At 52.0% G+C, this 14,104-nt stretch overlaps 2 protein-coding genes across 2 annotated transcripts; one reads left to right on the top strand and one right to left on the bottom strand.

Annotated features, from left to right (window-relative positions):
• Positions 1-715: 715 nt before the first annotated feature.
• Positions 716-4,965, top strand: CLEC4D (C-type lectin domain family 4 member D). The gene is made up of 6 exons (XM_038767716.1): positions 716-808; positions 1,118-1,252; positions 1,724-1,825; positions 2,626-2,777; positions 3,851-3,966; positions 4,812-4,965. The coding sequence occupies exons 1-6, from the start codon at positions 784-786 to the stop codon at positions 4,963-4,965; spliced, it is 684 nt and encodes a 227-aa protein (XP_038623644.1). The 5' UTR covers positions 716-783.
• Positions 4,966-6,684: 1,719 nt separating this feature from the next.
• On the bottom strand, positions 6,685-13,732 carry CLEC4E (C-type lectin domain family 4 member E). The gene is made up of 6 exons (XM_038768052.1): positions 13,575-13,732; positions 12,500-12,592; positions 12,195-12,293; positions 11,616-11,767; positions 10,241-10,356; positions 6,685-6,859 (listed from the first exon to the last, which is right to left on the bottom strand). The coding sequence occupies exons 1-6, from the start codon at positions 13,651-13,653 to the stop codon at positions 6,688-6,690; spliced, it is 711 nt and encodes a 236-aa protein (XP_038623980.1). The 5' UTR covers positions 13,654-13,732; the 3' UTR covers positions 6,685-6,687.
• Positions 13,733-14,104: the final 372 nt, after the last annotated feature.

Below are 14,104 nucleotides of genomic sequence, written 5' to 3'. Positions count from 1 at the left end.
CGAATCGCCTAAACATCCCCTCTGCCCCAAATCTACTGCCTTTTCTGGCTCTGGGTTCCTGGACCACTGTGCATCCATTTAACTCTTGCAGTGTGTGTCTCTGTGTATCTCTGGGGTTGTCTTCGGATGTGTCTCTAGCTATGTCTCCAGGTGTAACTCCTGAGTGGTCTCAGACTGTGCATCTAGGAATGTGCCCAGCTCTGTGCCTAGCTGCGTCTCTGAGGCTGTCTCTTGGTGTCTCTTCCCTGGCTTTTTGTGGCACCCCCAGACTGCCCCAAACAACAGGGGCAAGGCAAGTCAGCAGAGATTGGGTCTGCCAACCCTATTGTATTGTACTCTCTCAAGCCTTTAGTACAGTGTTCTGCAGCCGGAAGGAGCTCAATAAATACCACCTATTGATAAGCAGCTCGGGCCCCACTATGCCCATTCTGAGAAGGGGTGGGGTGACCATTATGCCTATCACCCCAAAATTTGCCCAATTTTCCCTAGGGGGTGGGGCCTCTGAGCTCATTTCCCCATACTCACTGCATGTCTGGTGTGGGTTTGGTGTCACAATTTCCCTTCTGTCCCCTCCTCCTCCCCGCCTCCTCACCTCCTTCCCCACAGACAGAGCCCGAGCCCAGCCCAGCTAGACTGAAGAATTCTTCCCAGCTTTATCCTGCAGCCTCCTGTCCCTCGTCTAGCTGTGAGACCCTACCTTGGGAACACGACCCGTGTCCGCATTCTGGAGACCCCACGTCGGATCAGACAGTCCCAAACAGAGCAAGTGTGAGGGTCAGGGCCATGGAGCTCCCTGCAGGTTCCCAAGGTGAGGATTCCCCTACCCCACCAAGGTGAGGGTGGGGGCGGTGTCAGGCTGGGACTTGTTGACCCCAGATTGCCAAGGAGGAGGAGGAGGAAGGGGAGGAACGGGTGTCAGGGGGTCCAAGGATGAGGTGGGGGGTGGGGGATGAGTAGTGGGCCTGGGGAGCAGGGCTTTGGGGTGGGACTTGGCAGGGGTGTGGGATTAGGTGTGAGCTGCCATGGACCCCTGGCCTCTTCTGGAATCCTTTGGGTCTGCTTGCTCACGCTCTGCCTGAGCCAGGCTGGCCAAGATCCCCCTGCTTGGGCCTTTCAGACATCTTCGAAAGGAGAGACTCCCAGACTATGGTGCAATCCACCTTCGCCTCGCCCACCCTTCCTGCCAGCACCATCATTGTCACTGGAATTTCCATCCTGCTGCTCACTTCCTGTTTCACTGCCAGCTGTCTCGGTGTGTTGTGACCAGCCTCATCCTGGAGACCCTTTCTCCCCCTCTGCCTACTCCCTGGTCCCAAGATCTCCTCACACCCACTCCTGGGCTCTCCCCTACCCTGCAACCCCATCTCGCTGTATCTGCTTGATTGGGTCTCCCTCTTCCTACTGCTGAAGATGTGCGGGTGGATGGCCTCCCTGTGGGATGTGAATGTCCAACTCTCCACCCTGGGAGGGCCGGGCAGGTCGAGGCAGGTCAGCTGGGTCCGGCATGGGGGCACTGAATAGGGGATGGAAGAGTTTGCCCCAGCTCTGCCGCTCCCAATCCCAGCTCCAGCCCCTGTCTGCAGCCCCCACTCCCAACTGCAGACCCCAACCTGGCTTCCACTTGCAGTTCCCACTCTAGCCCCACCCTAGTCCACAGCCCCTTCCTCTCCCCAGCCACACATGCTCAGGGAAGGCATCACTGACCTGTCTGCTTGCCCTCCAGTGACCCAGAATGGTTTCGCCCAGCTCTGTAAGGACTCCAACGGTCTAGCCCCTCTGAACCACACCCAGTTGTCCTGCCTCAGAGAGCGTCCCCAGGTGGAAGGTACAGTCACTGGCAGCGGTGGAGTTGGGGGGGGGCACACTGCTTCCATGAGTCCTGAGGACTCAAACTCATAGTGGTATTTCAACCAATCTGACCTTCCCAGGGTGGAGTTGGCAGTGAGATGGACCAGTCAGTTTTTGCTCTGGAAGGGGTAGGGTTAAGGGTTGGGGCAGAGGTCAGGGTCAAGGGGTGGGGGCATAGGTCAAGATCAGGTTCTCCCCACTGACCTCTTGCCCACATCCTCCCCCTGGCCTTAAATTTCCTCCCCCTTCACATCCAACAGACACCATGTTTCCCACCTTTAAAACCTTAATAAAAATCCCATCTCCTCCAAGAGGCCTTCCCCACTAAGCCCTCATTTCCCCTATTCCCTCTCCCTTCCTTGTTACCTAGGCATTTGGGACACTACCCCTTGAGCACATGATGTCCATCCCACACCCAGCTTCTCAGCTGGGATACATTACTTACGTATATATCCTTTTACTCTCCCATTTCCCCATCTGTAATTCATTTTAACGTCTGTCCCTCCCCCCCCACCGCCCGCCCGCCCCTTGACATGATATGCTCGTGGGCAGGGATCATGTCTAGCAACTCTACTGTATTGTACAGTGCTCTGCACATAGTAAGTGCTCAATAAATACCATTCACTAACTTGACTGATTGACAGACATGTGCACAACCGAGGGACCACACCCCAGGGCACGTCCCCTCTGAGGGACTGTATATAGCTCAGAGCCCAAGTGCTGAGGACAAGTCCCGCCAGTTAAGAACTCCTTCCTGTTGACTTTCCCCCTCCCCAGGGCGAATGTGGAGCTGTTGTCCCCAGGACTGGATACCTTTCCAAACCAGCTGCTACCTCTTCCCCACTGATGTCCTGCCCTGGGATGAGGCCCAGAGCAAATGTTTGAAGCAACAAGCCCACCTTGTCGTCATCAACACGGAAGCAGAAAAGGTATCCTGGTGACCCTGGGGTATTCTGTGCTGCTAGGTGTGTGTGTGTGTGGGGGGGTTACGGGGGATGGCACTGTGCTGGGGATGAGCTCCATGCTGAGGATGGGGGAGACACTGTGCTGGGGGATGGGCTCTAGGCTTTTGGAGTCAGAGGTCATGGGAACAAATTCTGACTCCACCAATTGCCAGCTGTGTGACCTTGGGCAAATCACTTAACTTCTCTGAGCCTCAGTTACCTCATCTGTAAAATGGGGATTAAGACTGTGAGCCCCCTGTGGGACAACCTGATCACCTTGTAACCTCCCCAGCACTTAGAACAGTGCTTTGCACATAGTAAGTGCTTAATACATGCTATTATTATTATTATTATTATTATTATGTTCCTTGTTCTCTCTGCTCTACCCACACCCATCTCCAACCTGTCGTTCACTGGAGATTTCCTTCCCCAAGCAACTGCTTCCCCACCTGCAGCTCTCCTCTCCAAAGCCCTCCTGAAATCCCACCTGTTCCAGAAATCCTTCCCTGTCTTATCCTCATTTCTCTAGTCATGTCATTCCATCAACACCTTAGCACGTTTGAATAGCTCTTAATTATTTTCATAATGAATGCATTGCCTTCCTTTAGATTTACTGTGCTCACTCTCTCATCTACTTATTGTGTGTTTGCAATTTGTCTCCTTTTTTCCCATTTGCCTGGAAGCTCCTTGAAGGCAGGGCTATCTTTCACTTATACTACATGTGCACCTATTTCAGGAACTCTATTATATTGTACTCTTCCAAGTGTTTAGTACAATTCTCTGCAGATAGTAAACTTCAATAAATGCACTTAATTGATTGATTACAGCACCCAGTTCATTGCTGTGCACATACTGTGGGGGTTGTGGACAGTAGGCATCCAGTCCAGTTCTCTGCACATGGCATGGGTACAGATATGCATGTATGCACCCCTCCATACAAACAGCCACACAAACCAAACACCCAAACCCAAACCAAACACCGTTTTCTAGGAGGGATTTGGACACTCAGACTTTTGCAGTTTGAGCCACCTGGTAGGGTTTCTGCTTTCTTTCCTCAGAATTTCATTACCCAAGGGAAACCTTTCAACTTCAGCATCCACCTGGGCCTGAAGAAATGGAAGATGGAGAGCCAGTGGAGGTGGGAGGATAAGACACCGTACAACCCAGCTGACACGTGAGTGGCCCTGGAAGGAGGCAGGAAGGAGGAGGCAGGAGCAATTGAGGGAAGGATGTGGGCAGGACAGGTTTGGAGGAGGAAGATAATCCATAAACCAGAGTAGGTGCCTAAACCAGTGCTCTGCACATAGTAGGTGCCCAGTACAGTGCTTGGTACACATTAGGGGCCCAGTACAGTGTTCTGCATTCAGTAAGTCCCTAGTACAGTGTTCTGCATGCAGCAGCTGCCCAGTAAAGTCCATTGCAGTGCTCTTCACTGTGTCTGACCTGAATAATTTGTATATCCCCCGTGCCTAGATCAGTGCTTGGCACATAGTAAGTGCTTAACAAATACCATGATAATAATATGCTCCTTTCTCACTAGGAGCAGTGGCAATCAGATTATTATGGGCTGGCCCAGGGCCATTATTGACACCTGTCTACATGTTTTGTTTTGTTGTCTGTCTCCCCCTTCTAGACTGTGAGCCCGTTGTTGGGTGGGGACCATCTCTATATCATCATCATCAATCGTATTTATTGAGCGCTTACTGTGTGCAGAGCACTGAACTAAGCGCTTGGGAAGTACAAATTGGCAACATATAGAGACAGTCCCTACCCAACAGTGGGCTCACAGTCTATTGTTGCCGAATTGTACTTCCCAAGCACTTAGTCCAGTGTTCTGCACACAGTAAGCGCTCAATAAATATGATTGAATGAATGAACGGTTTGGGGAAACATTTTGGGCAGTGCAGGTGGTGCGCAGGGGAGGACGTTGTCTGGGGGAGAGCGGAATGGAGCGCTTTTCCTCCACCTTTTCTCATCCTCGAACCCGACTCCCGTCCTGACTGCGTGTCTGTCGTGCAGGTTTGGGCTGGAGGGCGACCTTGCGGAGGGCGACGGTGCCAGGCGCTGCGCTGGCCTCACCCTCGGCCAGCCGTCCATCAGATGGCGTTGGAGCAGCACGGACTGTGCCGCCGCGGCCCATCGGATCTGCGAGATGCCCCGAAGAAGCTTCTGAACACACGGGAAAACACACACACACAACACACACACACACGCCCCGCCACCCAGGACGGTGAGAGGTTATGTTATACTCTCCCAAGTGCTTAGCACAGTGCTTTGCACACAGCTTTCAATAAAAATGAATGAATGAGAGAGAAGGGGACAGGATTCAGAACTGTGAAAGGGAAGGGGAATGGAGTTGTGAGTTAGAAGGGGAAGGGGTAGAGTTGTGTGAGACGGGGCAGGTAATGAAGAACTGGGAGGAAGAAGAGGAGTACGAGAAATGGGGGAGAGACTGTGAGCCCACTGTTGGGTAGGGACTGTCTCTATAAGTTACCGACTTGTACTTCCCAAGTGCTTAGTACAGTGCTCTGCACACAGTAAGCGCTCAATAAATACGATTGATTGATTGACTGAGAGGGGCTTCCTTCTTGATGCAGGAGCTGGCTGGCACACTCACTGCTCATTGGCTTTACCAACACACAGTAAGAGAAGTAGCGTGGCTCAGTGGAAAGAGCCCGGGCTTTGGAGTCAGAGATCATGGGTTCAAATCCCGGCTCCGCCAATTGTCAGCTGGGTGACTTTGGGCAAGTCAACTTTTCCTCTAGACTGTGAGACCACTGTTGGGTAGGGACCGTCTCTACATGTTGCCAACTTGTACTTCCCAAGCGCTTAGTACAGTGCTTTGCACACAATAAGTGCTCAATAAATACAATTGATTGATTGATTTACCTGCTCACTTGTTAACCTGAAAGATGGAGGAAACAGATGGGCAAACTCCAAGCTTGAGGTAACCGCGCTTTAATAAGTTATAAAACTCTCTGTCAGAATTTCACTATTTATTTTACATATTAAATGGGACATTCCGTTATTCATTTCAACTACTTTATCCTGTGATAGCCATTCTCCCATTGACCATTTGCTTATCCTTATTCCTTCTCCCGCTCTGTGTGTCTGCTGGTCTCCCCTTTTATTGCAAATCCCTGGAAGCCAGAGATGGCATTCTGGCTTCTGGAATACTCTCCCAAGTGCTTTAGTTCAGTGCTCTGCACCCAGGAGATGATGACTCACTAGGAGCCAAGCATTGTGCTGAGCGCTGGGTCAGAGATGGGAAAGTCAGATGGGACCCAATCCCCACCCCTCACGGGGCTCACAGTCCGAAAGGGAGGGAGCAGATCTTCCCTTTCACAGATGAAGAAACTGAGGGCCCAAAGAGATTAAGTGATCTGTCAGGGCAAGAACTGGGATTAGAACCAGGGTCTCTTTGCTCCGAGTCCCCGGGGACCACCCTGCCTCCCATTCAACCATTGGGAAGTTGGTTGAGAAGCAGCATGGTGTAGTGGATAGGTCGTGGGTTCTAATTCCACTCCCCCACCTGTCTGCTGTGTGACTTTGGGCAAGTCACTTCACTTCTCTGTGCCCCAATTACCTCATCTGTAAAAATTGGGGATTAAGAATGTGAGCCCAGTGTGGGATAGGGACTGTGTCCATCGTGATTAACTCGTATCTACCCCAGTGTTTGGCAGATAGTAAGTGCTTAAGAAGTACCATAATAATAATAATTATTATTATTGTTAAGTTTTCCCAGGTACCCAAGCGTTCATGACATGCACTCAGCCCTGACCAGAGCGTCGGGAGGGAAGAAAGGAAGGGAAGAACTCAGATTCCTGAGGACAGAACAATATGTCTACCAGTCTGCCAGTCCCACCCCCCCCCACCCCCATCCCTCCCAGGTCGCTCACATTCCCTTTTTCCCGGCAGAAAGGGTCTGGGCTGGCATTTCACAGATTCTGTAGTGGAAGGAGAAACAAGTCACGTCATTCCAGGTCTCCTTGGCACTGGGAGAGTCTCTTGTGGTGGCACAATCTTCAAGTCCCAAGATGTTGTTGGGTTCCCCCAAGTCCCAGAAACTGCATGGGCACAGATGAGGGAAAAGGAAGGCAGGTGGAGGGAGAGGGGAGAGAGACAATCCATCAGTGCCTAGAGAAGCAGCGTGGCTTAGTGGCTAGATCATGGGCCAGGAGTCAGAAGGGCCTGGGTTCTAATATTGCTCTGCCATTTGACTGTTGTATGACCTTGGGCAAGTCATTTCTCTGTGCTCCAGTTACCTCATCTGTTAAATGGGGATTAATAATAATAACAGTTATTATTATTAATATCAGTTATTTGATAATAACAATAATAATGGTATTTGTTAAGCACTTACTATGTGCCAAGCACGGTTCTAAGCACTGGGGTAGATACAAAATAATCAGGTTGTCCCATGGGGGGTTCACAGTCTTAATCCCCATTTTACAGATGAGGTAACTGAGGCACAGAGAAGTGAAGTGACTTGCCCAAAGTCACATTGCTGACAAGTGGCAGAACCGGGATTAGAAACCATGACCTCTGACTCCCAAGCCCGTGCTCTTTCCGCTAAGCCATGCTGCTTCTCAGTTAAGCACTTACTATGTGCCAGGCACTGTACTAAGCACTGGAGTACTTACAAATAAATTAGGTTGGACACAGTCCCTGACCAGTATGGGGCTCACAGTCTTAATCCCCATTTTAAAGATGAGGTAACTGAGGCACAGAGAAGTGAAATGACTTGCCCAAAATCACGCAGCAGACAAGTGGTGGAGCCAGCATTAGAACCCATGACCTTCTGACTCCCACATCTGTGCTCTATCCACTAAGTCATGCTGCTGATGATTAAGAATTGGAGTCCCAACTGGGACAGGGACTGTGTCCAACCTGATTTGCTTGTGTTCATCCCAGGGCTTAGTACCGTGCCTGGCACAAAAAAGGCACTTAACAAATACCACAGTTATTATCATTATTATTATTGTCAGTGCCATGTGCACCGAGCACCTCCTCAGCACCAGCTGCAAGATTTAGTTCTTGGGAGAGCCGTGCAGCAGATGCACGTCCCTGTCCTCCAGGAGCTTCCACTCTACTGTTGGGAATGGGCAGGTGAAGTGAAGAGGTTGATGCCACTTTGCGATGGTCAGGGGAGGGATTCCAGAGCCCCCTGCCTCCATCCCTTCCCTCAGGGCTCCAGGACTCCCATTCTTCCCCAACTTCTTCCCAGTCCATCCTCAAGGTAGTATTCCCCACCCCCAGGGAACACCTATATTAGCCCCATCAAGTCCCATCAAACCTAAGACATCTCAGAAAGTTCCTGCTACAGCTTTGGGTTAGGTATGCCCCCAAATCCACCTTGCCTGCTTTGCAGCCCTGACCCCAAACAATCCTCTCCCACTTCTACTAGGAAGTCCCCAAACTCGCCTCCCCTCTGCTGCCCAGGAGCTCCCAATCCTGCTTCCCTGACATCTGCCCGGAAGCCCCCAAACCTCCTTCCCTCCCAGTCTGCCCTAGAGCCCCCAAATCTGCCTCTCTGTCAGTCCAAGAACTAGGCAACCTGGGGAGGGAAGGAGGGACTTGATCTAGCTGGAACAGGAACACCCCTGCCTGTGCTCCTGACCCTGGCCCTGACAGCTCAGCTCCTCATGGAACATGGCCATCTGCCACTCTAATAATAATAGTAATAATAACAATAATAATGATTATGGTATTTTTTATGCATTTACTACATGCTAAGCACGGTTCTAAGCACTGGGGTAAATACAAGGTAATCAGGCTGTCCCCCGTGAGGCTCACAGTCTTAATCCCCATTTTACAGATGAGTTGGCGGAGGCACAGAGAAGTTAAGTGACTTGCCCAAGGTCACACAGCAGATAAGCAGCGTGGCTCAGTGGAAAGAGCCCGGGCTTTGGAGTCAGAGGTCATGGGTTCAAATCCCGGCTCCGCCAGTTGTCAGCTGTGTGATTTTGGGCAAGTCACTTCACTTCTCTGGGCCTCAGTTACCTCATCTGTAATATGGGGATTAAAACTGTGAGCCCCCCGTGGGACAAACTGATCTCCTTGTAATCTCCCCAGCGCTTAGAGCAGTGCTTTGCACATAGTAAGCGCTTAATAAATGCCATAATTATTATTATTATAAGTGGCGGAGCGGAGATTAGAACCCACGTCCTCTGACTTCTAAACCCGTACTCTTGCCACTAAGCCACATTGCTTCTCCATTGTACTTCCCAAGCAATTAGTACAGTGCTCTGCCCACAGTAAGCGCTCAATAAATCCGATTGGATGAATGAATGAATGTCACTTCCATGTCAATCCATCAAACCCCAGGCCCCCCCAACTTCTATGTCAACCTAGCAAACCCCATGCCACCCCAAGGCAGGAGTTGGCTCAGGGATACAGTCCTCTTCCTTAATGTGGATTGTGGCTACAGGTCTCTGGGACATCACTCATTGCTGCTGTCATCCCAACCAGACAGCAATTCCTACTAACTGAGGGCAGAGTGTGGTATGCAGGCTTCTGGACTCCTACAGGATTGGGGGTGGGAGAGAGACCAGAATTTAAGCTGAAGGGAAGTTGGAGACTGGATGCCTGAAGCTACATTCCCCAGGGATTGGATCACCTCATTTTCCAGAATCCTTTGGGGAAAAAGACCCAATCATCAAGAAAGGCAAAGTCTTTAACTTCAGGAGAGGTAACCTGTCTTGCCTCTTGGGCCAAATTCTGGCAGACTTGGGTGCACTGCCCTAGTGCTGTCCAGAAGACACCCACACTCAGAACTGTGTATCTCAGGCTGCTTGCTGCTCTGTTAATGGTTGCTTTGTAGGTCAAAACTGTACATCTAGAGTGGGTATAATTTGCCTGATTTCACTCTTCCCCTTTACCTCTCCCTGAGCATGAAACTAAGACGAGTCTGAGCTCTGTGAGTGAGAGAACTGTCTGCCAATTCCCTGGACATCCCTTCCAGTGCCCCACCTCCGCTCCCTCCACCGCCTCCCTCCCTCCGTGGTAGACCAGCACCCCCCAGCTGTTCTGGGCAGTGCCACGGCTGAGGGGCCCAAAGCCTTTGTCCACAGCACCATGACTTGTGTGAAAGCATCACCTTCTATTGGCCGAGGATTTTGTATTCTCATTTTTCCCACTTCCACTATCTAGGAAACTGTCATCTCCAGGGGCCTTTTCCTGCCTTGTTCACCGCTTCTCCACTCCCCAAGGCCACTGCCAAATTCCACTGTCCATCTTGGGTTCTCTCTGGCCCCCCGGAGCCTCCCAGATCCCATTTCCAACTTGGCATCTCTGCCCCCATCCATCTCTCTTTCCTCCACGCCATCTGCCAGCCATGTTCCACTCAGCACCCCACACAACCCTGTGAAGACACAGGTGAGTTGAAGTTGGGGGAGGGAGGAGGAGCATGAGGGAGGTTGAGTCTGTCCGGTCAGAAAGTCTCTCACCTCCAAGATGGGTCATAGGCCGTGCCATCCACCCATGTCCATTTCCCTTCGACCTGCTGGTCTGTCAGGCCCAGGTAGAATTCTCTCCCGCTAGGCTTTGAGTGGAAAATGAATTCCTACAAGGCAAGAGATGGGCGGATGAGGCGAAATATTGCATTCTCACCTGGATAGGTCTCCTCTGACCCCTCCTCAGGCACCGAGGTGGGCAGAGCTGGGAGACAAGCTTGGAGAAGGTTAGAGTTAGGGTGGGGTCTTGGAAGGTCACTAAGTTCAGACCTTCAGATTGGAACTTGACTTAAAGAGTTCCCACCAGAGAAGGTTAAGGTTAGGGCCTGGGGCAGAGGTAGGGGCAGGGAAGGAGTTCCCTCCAGGGAAGGGTGGTCCCACATTTGCCCATTGTTTTTCCACTCCAATCTTCCCCACCCCTCCTGGCCAGGAAACCCTGCCTCATCCCTCCTATTACCTCCTCCCTGGCTGCCCCCCACCTAACCGCAACATGATTGGAGTGTATAATAATAATAATACTAATAATAGTATTTGTTAAGCACTTGCTCTGTGCCAGGCACTGTATCAAGCGCTGGGATTGATACAAGCAAATCAGTCCCTTTCCCACAAGGGACTCACAATCTTAATTCTCAGATAAGGTAACCGAGGCACAGAGAAGTGAAGTGACTTACCCAAGGGCACACAGCAGGCTAGTGGCAGAACTAGGATTAGAACCCAAGTCCTTCTGACTCCCAGGCTCGGGCTCTACCCACTAGGCAATGCTGCTTCCCTGTTTGGTGTCATATATATGTATATATACATATATGTATATATGTTTGCACTTTTTTTTACTCTATTTATTTATTTATTTATTTTATTTGTACATATCTATTCTATTTATTTTATTTTGTTAGTATGTTTGGTCTCTGTCTCCCCCTTTTAGACTGTGAGCCCACTGTTGGGTAGGGACTGTCTCTATATGTTGCCAATTTGTACTTCCCAAGCGCTTAGTACAGTGCTCTGCACATAGTAAGCGCTCAATAAATACGATTGATGATGATGATGATGATGTCATCAGTGGGGGTCTAGCACAGTGAAGTACACTCCTCTGCCCACCCTAATGCTGGTATCACCCTTTCCTTCTGGACACCCTCATGAGGTGGGCTGGCGGAATGACATTGGGCTGAACCCGGGGGTCAGATGGCTGGATGGTCAGGATTGACCCCACTCTGACCTAGTACTCTTTCCACCAGGTCCTCCTGGGACCTGCTCCCCCAAACACAAACTTCCTGGTAACTGCTCCCCGAGATACCAAATCACTCCAGTAACATTTCCGCCAAATGCCAGCTCCCCTGGATCTGCTTCCGCAAACACTGGCTTTCCCTAGTACCTGTTCCTCCAGCGAATTGATGACCACCAGCTGGGCACCCATCCCGGTGCAGTTGAGGAGACTGGATGACCAGGTCAAGGTGTCCGAAGAGAAGAAGTAGCAGTGGGACTGGAAGTGCTTCCAGCCCCTAGGGCAACAATCTTGGATGGACCCTGGGAGCAGGCCCAAGGACCATCATTGCGGCCCTTCCCGCCCTGGGCAGGGGGCACAGAGGGACCCCATGCTCCACTGTCACCCATGGGGAGCTGAGCCCGGTCAGGGACAGCATCAGGAGCACAGGCAGGGTTGTTCCTGCTCCAACACTAGCCTGCAAATCAGAGCTAGGTCAAGCCAAGGGAGGTCCCTCCCTCCTTCCCTCCCCATAACCCTCTACTCTCTAACTTCTGTCCCCAGGTTGCCTAACTCCTGGACTGACAGGGAGGTAGGTTTGGGGGCTCTAGGGCACACTGGGAGGGAAGCAGGTTTGGGGGCTCCCAGGCAGATGGCGGGGAAGTGGGTTTGGGGGCTCCTGGGCAGCAGAGGGGAGGCGGGTTTGGGGACTTCCTGGTGGGAGTGGGAGAGACAGATTTGGGGGCATACCTGACCCAGAGCTGTAGCAGGAAATTTCTGTGAAGATGTCGTTCAGTCGCAGAAGGGTGCCTTCTTCCTTGCAGAACCGGGAGAAGGCACGTTGAGTCACTGGGATGGACGGACAGGAGGGTCCTGGTCTGTGGCCTACTGTTCTGTCTGCCGCCCCTCCGTCCCCTGCCTGCCCCCCATGTGTCTGCCACCCACCCCCTGCCTGGCCCCTGCCCTCCCTCCACCTGTCTGCTGCCCACTCCCTGCCCAGCCCCTGCCCTCCTCTCCCTGACCCCTGACCAATGACCCAGGCCTGCACAACCTACCAAGGCACCTGGCAATGAAGCAGGCGCTGAGCAGCAAGATGGAGACCATGGTGGCGGCCCATTGGCTCCACGGGGGGCAACAGCAACCTCGGCCTGCAGGTGGAACAGAGGCTGCTGGGCTGGGGATGACTGGGGCTCCTAGGGTTTGACCCTTTCCAGCCCAGGGTCCAGAGCTTCAGGCCAGGGAGCACAGTGTCCCACCACTCAACCTTCCTTCCAACACACGTACACACCCCTCCCTCCTCACACTTAGCACGGCCTACAAACAGGACATCAGACAGAAGTTTTATCATCGTCACCATTTTTATCATTTATACATTTCTACTGCATGTGGAACACAGTCCTGGGTGCCAGTCGTGTGCAGGGTGCTTTACTGGTTAACTTGTGTGCAGAGTGCTGGGCTAAGCATATGCTATGTGCAGAACACTATACTGGGCCCCACGGGGTACAGAGTGCTGTGCTTGGTGCTAGCTTTGTGCAAGGTGCTGGAGAGGAGTGGAAAATGGTTATTGGGTCAGCAGGGTGTGGGGTCACCCTCAGGACCTCCACTCTAGAAGGCCAAACTGCCTGGCCAGTCTGCACCCAGGAACTGCCATCCCGTCTCTCCCTCCTCCCCACGTCCCTGCCACAGGCTCCTTGGGGCCCGGGAAGGCCCATACAATGGAATGGTCCAAGGAGCCCACACAGTTGCCCCCAGCCAGTCAGAGCCCAGAGCTGGATCTGCTGACCCCTCCAACCCCTTCTTGCCACAAGCCTTGCCCTCTCCTACGGCTCCACCTTTTCTAACTCAGTATAGTGCTTTCACACAGTAAGTACTCAATAAATACAACTGAAAAAATGAACTCAGTTTTTCTGCTTTCCTTCTCTCTGCACCTCCTCTTTCAGCCTTGTCACTTTCCCTAACCTCAGCTCCAATTCTCACCTCGAGCCTCATTCTCCTCCTCCTCCACCCTCCATTTCTCCTTTCTTCCTCCTCCCCCTTCTTCATCTCCCACCCTCCTTCTCCTCTCCATTTCCCATCCTCCTCTTTCTCCTCTTTTGCTCCCTCCTCCTCCTAGCTCCCTCTCCAACTCACCTAGGCGTCCGGAGAGTCGGGAAAGAAAATGTCCATTGTCATTCCAGTTTTGTGGTCCAGCTCCCCCAGGTGGGCTCATCCTGACTGCCAAAGATAATCTGTCTGTCTGTTCGCCTGCCTGCCTGTTGTCTATCGGTGACTCCTCTCTCTCTCTGTCTTCCTCTGTCGTTCCCAGTGGGTCTCTGGCTCTTTCTCTTTCAGTCTTTCTCCTCCAAGGTACTGGACAGTGCTGGTCTCCAGCCCCAGGCTCGGCTCTGCTCTCCAAGGGGGTCTGCGTGGCCGGCCGGGTGACAGGAGCCTGGGGTTGAATTCCCCCAGTTTCATAAGGAGGCACAAGGGGCCGGATGGCCCAGCAGCCACAGTTTCCTGTCCTTGGGACTGTACTCAAAGGGGAAATGGAGCAAGAGCTGGCAGACCCCACCCACGCAAAGGCCAGAGCTTATACAGTGCCTGGAACATAATAAATGCTTAACAAATACCATAAAAAAGGGGGAAACTCACCTCTTTCCATTTCCTCAAAAGAATTTCCC

The sequence above is a fragment of the Tachyglossus aculeatus genome, chromosome 27, assembly GCF_015852505.1.
Source record: "Tachyglossus aculeatus isolate mTacAcu1 chromosome 27, mTacAcu1.pri, whole genome shotgun sequence".
NCBI classification, from domain to species: domain Eukaryota; kingdom Metazoa; phylum Chordata; class Mammalia; order Monotremata; family Tachyglossidae; genus Tachyglossus; species Tachyglossus aculeatus.
This window is presented reverse-complemented; position numbering and strand designations above follow the sequence as displayed.